Below are 9,626 nucleotides of genomic sequence, written 5' to 3'. Positions count from 1 at the left end.
AACATCCTGTTGGCGACCACCAGGGACAGAGTGAGAATCTCTCTCCATCTCCCACTTTTTCTACTTTTCTCTCTCCCTCTCATTGTCTGTCTGACTCTCATTGTCTATTTGTCTGTCTCTTCATCTGTCTGGCAATCAGTCAAGCAGTCAAACGCTGAGAATAGGACGGATTAAAATAAGGCCCATGTCTGTTTAGCATTCAGCACTGCAGGCTTGGCAGGCATATTCATCTATTCATAGAGCCATATCAGACCCCTGGAGTGCGGCTGGAGAACTGTGTCTGCAGCAGGGAGCTGCAGAGGTTATTAGAGCACAATACCAGAACCAGAACAATGAAAGTTCTGGAAGTCAATAACCAAATATGCTCAAATATGGCAAATTCTTTTATTTTTTTGCATGCCTGACTATATGAATAACCAGCAAGCTAAGTCTGGTGCTATGAACACTACTAATTTAATCTTTAAATAACTGTCAATACAAAAAACAAAGAACCCCTTAAATAACAGTGGCACACTTCACCTGAGGCACTATTCCACGCCCTCACCTCAAAGCCACGCCCTCACCTCAAAGCCACGCCCTCACCTCAAAGCCATGTTTCTCCGACGGAACCCAGACGAGCCTCTTGGCTGCCCAATCCGCTTGGCTGGAAGCAGAAAACACCGAGGTGGGCGAGCTGGGCCCCGCCTCCATGGAGAGGAAGCGGGTGACATCATTAGCTCCGCCCGACACCGGCTTAGACATGGCAGGATCCCTGTTACAGACAGAGAGAGAAAGTAGAGAGGAAGTCAGTGGTAGCAGGCTACAAGAAAACAGGCCTGGAACTCAGGTTAGGGTTTCATGAGTCATGAGTTTCGTGAGTCTTGGTTTGGTAATAGTGACTGACAGTCACTGCTGCAGTTGCTGTGAGCAGCTATAGCTTCAGACCTGAGAAAACCCTCCGCACTGGACTCTAAAACACCACCATGGTTCTGGAGAAACTGTCCTGCCAGATGAGGAAAACCTCATACTCGTAGCAGCAGGACCAAGAAGAATAAAAATGTTCCTTATAAACGTTCATTATCAACTAGGGCTAGGCGATATGAAATATTTTACCAGTATCGATCAATATTGATATTTATCAGAACACATAATTTGATAATGCTGCCAATTGGAAGAGTATGTTTCAGACTGAAGTCTGAGGAAACTAGAAGGTTCATTAATTAAACGTTATAATGTAGATTATTAGAAAAATGCAATATAAAATATTTTAAGTGGACAAACATGCTGTATCTGTCTTAACAATATAATAAATTATAATAAACAATTATAATAAACAAGCTAATAAATTTAGCTTGCTAATTCAGCTTGCTTATTCAAATAATGTAATTATAAAAGCTGTAACTGCTATCACAAATTGCTTTGGTAGCGTAGCAAACATCTCAAATGTTTTGTACACCAAGACAAACACAGTAAACAAGTTGATCACAAAGGCATACTTAACTACAGCTGTAATACAAAATCAATTATGTACTAGAGTTACAGTTCTCAAATGTTTAACAGGTAGAAATCCGTGTGAAAAAAAAAGTGCAAAGTGCTCGTTATGCTACATCTGTGTGTTTTATTCTTGCTTCTATTTATGGGGGGGGGGGGGGGGAGATCATATGGGCTAACGGTCGCAAAATATGACACTGATGTCGCTGTAATGACCTGTGGACAGATCACCACGGCCTGTGTGAGCTCAGCGTGGGCTCAGCGTGGGCTCAGCGTGGGCTCAGCGTGGCTGCAACCTTTCAGGAGATTAGTTAGGTTGTTTCTTTGTTTGCATCAATTGGCAACATATTTTGCAAACCATTTTGATCCGTGCTTAAGCTAACTGAACCATTCCGTATAACTGACATTGATGAACCATTTTCATAAACTATTTTCTACTGTCATCAACTTCACCTTTTCTATTCATCTCTCTTCTTTGCATTGGAAAAGTAAAATGCATCTATATATATGCATCAGCAGAAGGAAACATTCGTTCGAAACACCAGGGTGCGCTTCTGTCTGCAATCTAAGGACTCGCTGTGCGCTCTGGGCACGGGTGACACGGCGGGTGACATACATGCGGCGAGACGCTTCGTTTGGGACAGTATAGAAGTGAATCACTACTTCCATTTGTTCAGCACTAGTCCAACTTGCTGGATGTGATCCAGGGAACAGATATCAGCCAGCAAAGACAAGAATAGTCCACAAGAGTCTTTCTTCTTCATCATCACTGTTAGCATTATGATGATGAAGCAAGCTGCCAATCAGGGCAAGGAGGTACGTAACTGTAGTGATGTGTACGTGTGTGTGTGTGTGTGTGTGTGTGTGTGTGTGTGTGTGTGTGTGTGTGTGTGTGTGTGTGTGTTTGGAGTACATTTGATATGGACGTAATATGACATGGCAGGTCAGACAGCAGAGAGAGGAAGCAAAATGTTCAGATATGACCTCATACTGCAAAGGAGGCCATCTTACTATCCTCACGCTTCTCTTTCTGTGCCACAGCACAGCCTTCAAATCAAATCATCACCAGATCTGATCCCATACACACTAGATTCAAACAGACCACCTCCACATAAACCATCTTCCCCTCATCAGAACGTGGAAGATCCATTGTGTTACAAATTGTATACAGTGAGCTGTGAAAATACAGTGAATTAAATTAGATCTTTATCTTTGCTTTTCTAAAAAATACATTTATTAAGCATTAATCTATAGGATAATGATCCTCTCGTTTCTGTGAAACACCCAATCAAAGTTTACAGTCCATCTTAAGTGGATTTTGTGATTCAAGTCTTGTATCCAAACTGGTGCCTAATGACCCCAGTGTCCATACACAGGAAAACATTGTTGAATAATACAATCTAAAACAGTCCACATCTAAGCATCAGTATTTAGGAGCTAAACATATGAAACAGATATTAAGTCAGAAACACTGTGGATCATCATAAACCTTTGCTCTACACATAAAAAGAAAAAATAAAGATGAACAATTGACCAAAAATGGCTGCCGTTGGTTCTAAAGCCAACATGTCCACTCACAGTGGGCTCACCTGAGATAAGGGACAGGTCAGCATGTGTGTGTGTGTGTGTGTGTGTGTGTGTGTGTGTGTGTGTGTGTGTGTGTGTGCACGTTAGGGTGGAGAGGGTCCCCAAGGATTCAATTACCTGCATTGTGGTTGGATTGGAGGGCCAGTGTGGTGTGGTGTATCAACATCAGCTACACTTCTGCCTAGTTACCTAGTGAACTCCATGCGGTTAATGAGCAACAAGATTGTCACAATAACACAGAGAAGGCAGTGAGTTCACCCAACCTACTACAACCTGCTGTCTACTACACTGGCTTGGACAGTTTCAAGGTGTGTGTTTGTGTGTACAATGTTCTAGCAACTAACTAAAACTAGTTACTGGAGGAAAAGAATGCACACTCTCCCAATCATCTTAGCTACTGTAAGAAAAACGGAAAAATTACTTTTTGTCGTTTTTTCGTAATTTCGTTGTGTGTGTGTGTGTGTGTGTGTGTGTGTGTGTGAGAGAGAGAGAGAGAGAGAGAGAGAGAGAGAGAGAGAGAGCCTTACTCAGTAAATCTTGTAGGCCTCCATGCTCCGTCAGGGTTCATCCCTATTCCTGAGCACTACGTGTGTTTAATACCTTAACACCCCTGTGCAGAAAGACACGCGCGACTTGCTCCGATCTTTACGACGGAGCGAAGCGTGCACGTGCACGCCCACGAGCCCATTTTACTTTACCCTCTTCTTGCCACTTCGTCGTTACCATCTTTATGCATTTCACGAGGAAACACGGCAATTATTAACACCCCCCTTCATCTGCGCTGCTTTTAATGTCTCAGATATCTTAAAGCACAACGACACGACGCCTGATGTCGCGGTGCGCCAGCGCACGCAGCCAAAACCACCTCAAATGCAAAACCACCGCAAAAGTGTCCGGCTGCGCGGCTCGGTTCGTCTTCCATGGCAACATCATCACTATCTGCACCAGTACAATGCACGTTTTAGGTTTGGCCAGAGGTCAATGCGGGGAGTCAGGCGTGGGAGGGGTTCTGGGAACGCCTGCTTAGCTCATGGGCTCCTTCTTGAAAAGACGAAGAGACAAGGGGGATGAGACAGGAGCGGACAGACCCGAGCAGCCTGGCCAGCCCGAGCGGATGGGGACGCTGGATGCTGGATGCTGGGCGATGGATGCTGATGCTGGATCCTGGATGCTGATGCTGGCCCTAGCCGTCCAGGGCTGCGTCCCGCCGCGCACTGCGCAACCGGCGCTCACCGTGCGCTCCTAACAACTCGGTGGTTTCTAAATTATCCTAATCACAAAAACCACCTACAGTAGCTTGTCCACAAAGACCAGAAACCACACCTCGACCACTAGCCAAAACTGATGAACTACTACACAGATAGACGGGTCCAACACTCTGAAAGAGGAACCATGCCCGTGTTCATGTAAGGTAACATTTACACAGACTTTATTCTGGACCAGATAAAGAGGAATTACAGTGGGCGCAAGAATAACTGGGACGTTAATAATACCGAAAGCACACAAGTCATCTGCAGACATGTGCGACTGCACAAGACACCATGATATAGGTGAATCATTTTAAAAGCCGTTATTTGAATGTTGCCTTTTTAATTTATGATGTCTATATTAAAACAAAAAACAATCGATCTACTGAGATTTGATTGTTTTATTTATAACTTTTATTATAGGAGTTCGTTTTGAGATATATAGTGAGCCGGTGTGAGGGGACTCGCCCCAGTCGGTGTGGTTCTGGTCTTTAGACCACCCGCATTTAGACGAACCTCGCAGGCTTAGCATGGAGCTAGACCCATGAAATACGAGAGACCACGGTGCAGAATAAGGATAAACCCCGCGTCTTACCTCGGAACCGGTAGTCCAAACTCTGAATATGACGCCAAAATAAAAATCAAAGTAATTTTTATTTGTGCTTTACCCTGTAAGGAGTAATACTGCAAATGCGGCTTTTTTACATTACACCGCTGTGTAAGCCGCACTCACATTCACACTGAGAATAAAACGGAGAGGAGTGAGGGCACGCCGAGACTTCACTCACTCAAACACTTCCTCCATATCAACCAATAGATTTAACGGTCGCAGCGCATGAGCCCGCCCTCCTGAAAACGGCGGCCTATCGCAATTCGGAATATACCTTAATATCCGCCCACTGAATAGGCCTGTACGACCACGCCTTTGTGCTGGTAATCTCTAGCGCCGTATCCAATAAGACGGAGGATTGCACGATTGACAGATTGTCCAGCCAATCAGAGAGGGGGAAAGGCAGAGCGCGTGGCTAAAGCGACGTGCGTGAGGACCAATGAGGGAAGAGGAGCGGGCGTGAGTGGAGGAGTGTCGCGGTGGGGGAGACGTTGTGCGCTCTTTGTTGACAGCGACGGTGTCTGTCGCACTGCATGTGTGTCGTGAAACAGAGACCACACCGTGCAAAGATCCGGCCGGCCCAGGTTTCTAGTCAAATGTTCTGAATTATCGCGCTACGGGACCACGACTAAGTTTAACTTTGTCGGGTTAGAGAAAGTTAGATTGCGTGTGTGTTTTTACTCCGGTGCGCGGAGACTGAAACACAAGAGACAAAGGCAAAATTTCAAGGGAAAAAAAACTTTTTTTTATTGAAAAATAGGGAAATGTGTACAGGTGTACGCGGGGAAAGGAGTGCACTGGTGTGTGTGTGTGTGTGTGAAAACGAAGGTGTGAAAAATAAAAGATCTTTTCTTGATGGATTGTATGTCATACACCAACTAGACACGGGCACCTTAAACATCCTAGGCTACAACATGGTTTCAAGTTCTCATCACTAACTGAAATGTCATAATATATAAACATTACCACATATTTCTTTGGTTTCCTATTGTGATCAACTGCATTTCTACAGACCAACACACAATCTCCAATTACAAGTATGAGTGCTTATAGCTTATAGAATAACAATTCATTTCTATATTCTCGGGTGTTTGCTGTCTCTGGGGAGAGTCCTGTATATTACCAGTGTTCCCAGTGTTTCCATCGGTGTATTTCTTGTTCTGCGGGACCTGGTCAATGTGCTTGTGCTTCTCCCCAGTCAGGCTAGCACGAAGGCTGTGAACTGGTTTGTTGACCTCAGCACACATGGGTTTCCAGTTTCTTAGTGACATGGTCAATGGAGGGAGAAATAGGTTTATTGTATGGCCTAATGGTCCAAATTGATTTTGCAGGTGCATTTCCTCCGTGCTGTCATTTCAATGTCTCCGTTTTCTTCACAGGGACAGCTTCTGTGTTAACAGCCAGCTCAGCACCACTGTGTTGATATATTGACCTGAAACTCTCGTCATTACAAAGGGTTTCAATGATCCCGGTCACTGGTCAACCCTCAATACAGCAAACGCTGTTAGGCTGAACCTGTGTGGTCAATGGCTGTGTCCAAGAATGTTGTTTAAGAATACTACTGTGGCAATTGTGTGAAATGACCTGGTAGGGTTCTCAGAGATCTCTAGTGTTCCTTCTCTTTCTATTTATTTCAGTGCAGGGTGTGCAGGACTGCGTTTTGATAGAAATCACTCACTGTCTCCATTTTAAACCTTACCTGTTGGCAGATATCAGTGGAATGCCACTTAAATGTGTTCTGCTGTACCATTCCAGCTTATTACTTCTCTGCTCTCTCAACATGGTCTAGAAGCATCTTCTTCTTGGTGCCTGATGCTGAGAAGGACACTGCTTGCCATCATCTTAATTGTGGCCATTATGCTCTTCACTATCTGAACATCCATAAACCACCAGAATGTTCAGTGTGTGACTACGGCCACGGGTGTGATTCTGCAGGTGGACGTACAGACATGCCCCTACCAAGATTTTAGGAGTACAGAACTGTCCCTCCAATTATGACGTATTTTGTTTTAGTAAAGTCATATTTGATCATGCCTGTTCACTTTATCAGAAGCTCTCCCACATGACAGATTTAGGCATGCTCGGATTTGATTCGTTGAAGGGATGGGGCTATCTGAAGGCTTATGCCACGTGCAGATATATTTACTGCCAAACACAGAGGAGGTGGGAGCTGATCGGTTTGATGACAACAGTTTAGCAGGGCTGACGGTCCATATCTCAAGCATGACTAACATTTAGTCTTTCAGATGACTTTCTCTCTTTTATCTATTGCCTGCACTACACAGCACACAAATTATTTTGTCTATGTAAACACATTTTGTACTTTGTAGCCACCAAAAAAGAGAGAATTGATTTGGGAAATTTTTCACCACACAGAGTTTAAATAGTAGGTAATGATAAATTAATGGAGATGGTAATGGTGAGCTACCTACCGTTATTAGCCATTGCACTGTGGAAAATAATGTCACCTTATGTTAATTAACCAGCATTAACCAGCAAGCTATCCCTGGCTTCTTTCGACTACAGGCTAAAAGGTTACAGGCTAGCAGGAGTCAACATAAATATGCATGGATATATCAAATTATAAGTTGAACGTAGTCTAGAAATCCCAGAAAAATGTCAATATTAATTAATCACTTTGTATGCAGGAAGACCAGCAACAGTCTGGAGAGGTCTAGAAAATGGCATTTTCATGTGACATCCGAATTATGAGTGAGGCTGTAGTCTGGAATTATACAGAGGCATCAACATCCAAATTAGCCTTAGAGTGTTCAGCAAATATAACCTTCAAAAGTCAACATATTTGAAACAAATCTTTAAAGTTTCATAAGATCCTATTCATTCAATATTTAAAACTGTCCTAAAAAATGGTACACTAGTATGTATCTTATTCATCAATGCATCATTCTATTATACATACATACATACATAAACTCAGAAATCAAATATAGACGCTGTACAGCACCATGTGGGAGAAACAGCTGGATCTTCAAGGACAGAATAAAGCCACCAGGCCAGCAAAGCACATTATGCAGTTACAGTCAAAGCGTAGGAACAGACTCCAGTTCACACACGGATATCCGACCGCTGCACAGGCGACCGCAACGAGGCAAATGATGGGAATTTGCACCACTCTGTGAAATTACTTGCAAATCACGAGCACCTTCTTTCCTCTTAGCTAACCCACTGTAATGAATGCCAATCCACAGTGCCAAAATGAAGACTTAACCTTGCTTGGTAACACAATGGTCAGATACGATGCAGCAAAAATCAGGTCCTATACCTAGTGCTTCAGTTTTTGGTTTTAATTAATGGCACTTAGGATATAATGATGAAAGACCAAATGTCCATATGTTTTAGATCTGTGCACGGAGACCTGCTGCCATAGAACTTCTGGGACACCTGGTGAACACAGAGCCCAGGCAGGTGTTAATTTGCCCTTCAGACTGAACATTTCAATTGAAGGCTAACTAAGGCATTTAAGGGCAGTGCTAACATGGCAGAGACATGCTCAGAGGGCCAGGCAGTACTGAAGAGAGAACAGCCACAGATTCTACATGTGCACACTGTCAAAATGTGCTTCATCCTCCAAAATCCTCCAGGGCCTCATAATAATCTGCAACATATTATATGCAAATAGACATGCGCTGACCCATTAATGTCCACAGTTTCATCAGCCACAACCAAGAACTTTCATTTCTTTTCTTGAATGTTTGCACACAGCACATGATCAGCTCATTTTGACATATTCCTTGCATTTTGGCATGCAATCTCCAGATGGTGTTTAAGAGAAGCTTGGCTAAATTTTATTAAAACAGGAACTTACATTAATTCATCTCAGCAGACACTTCCTCCACAATTTCTCTCTTTCTTTTTGTCTCTACTTCTTCTACCACTGTTCCCTTTCCAAAAGTTCTTTTGGTTTGTTTAAAACTGTCTTTCATTTTCCTCTCTGTGAAGTGTTACCAAATATGTCAACAACAGGCTACAGTTGAATTCAAATTAAATTAACAGGCGATAATTACTGGTATTTGGTCTGTGACAGTTTGTTGGCATCTGCAAAATGTTTCTGTTTATTAGGATGTATTAGGATGCAGCCTGATTTCATGAGTTAACAGATAATGTTCTGAGTGTTTGAGTTGTGAAGGAAAGACGAGCTAACAGTTGAGGTTCAGTATTTGAGTTGTTAAAAAGAAAAAAATATTTTTTATGCCTTTGTTTGAATTTTACCTCAGACCCAGTGCTTGTGCTGGAAACACATATTCATTTTTCTTTATAGGCCCATCATAGACTTTTTATTTTTACTTTATTTGGTAAATATGAACAAATTGCTGGCAGTCCACAGGCCTTAAGATTATTAACATCAAAGTAAATGAGTTAATACAATAAATACTTTATTTGTGCTTCTATTTTCCACAGAGCACCTCTAGAGCACTAGATTTGTGTCATTGTGAACACATCTGAAGAGCATCGTGTGGTTTTCCTCAGTGCTGAGTGGCTCCCTGAGTGAGTCATGTCCATTATCACATTTATGCGTTCATCAGTGAGATCAAAAACTACGGTGGCCGATCAAAATCACAACTCATACCCTGCGGGACATTTTCGGAAACGCGCTGTAATTCTAGAAAGGCTGCAAATGCAGTTACAACACAACGGAAGTGTTTCAGTACTGATTATTATAAGCAGTATGTCTCAAAATGATTCTACGAAAT

The 9,626-nt window shown here is 42.8% G+C and overlaps 1 protein-coding gene across 3 annotated transcripts in view; it reads right to left on the bottom strand.

Moving 5' to 3' along the window:
* myh14 (myosin, heavy chain 14, non-muscle) overlaps nt 1-5,036 on the bottom strand; it is a 43,629-nt gene extending 38,593 nt beyond the window's left edge. The window contains exons 1-2 of one of the 3 annotated variants that reach the window (XM_076988454.1): nt 4,900-5,036; nt 583-751 (exon numbers count right to left, since the gene is read on the bottom strand). In XM_076988454.1, the coding sequence (XP_076844569.1) occupies nt 583-741 (159 nt within the window). In that variant the 5' untranslated portion in view covers nt 742-751; nt 4,900-5,036. Of the gene's footprint in view, nt 1-582; nt 752-3,584; nt 3,729-4,899 lie in introns of those variants that run through there. The other 2 variants (XM_076988452.1, XM_076988453.1) reach the window with 2 other exon arrangements.
* Nucleotides 5,037-9,626: the final 4,590 nt, after the last annotated feature.

This window comes from Brachyhypopomus gauderio, unplaced genomic scaffold (genome assembly GCF_052324685.1).
Source record: "Brachyhypopomus gauderio isolate BG-103 unplaced genomic scaffold, BGAUD_0.2 sc62, whole genome shotgun sequence".
Classification (NCBI taxonomy): domain Eukaryota; kingdom Metazoa; phylum Chordata; class Actinopteri; order Gymnotiformes; family Hypopomidae; genus Brachyhypopomus; species Brachyhypopomus gauderio.
This window is presented reverse-complemented; position numbering and strand designations above follow the sequence as displayed.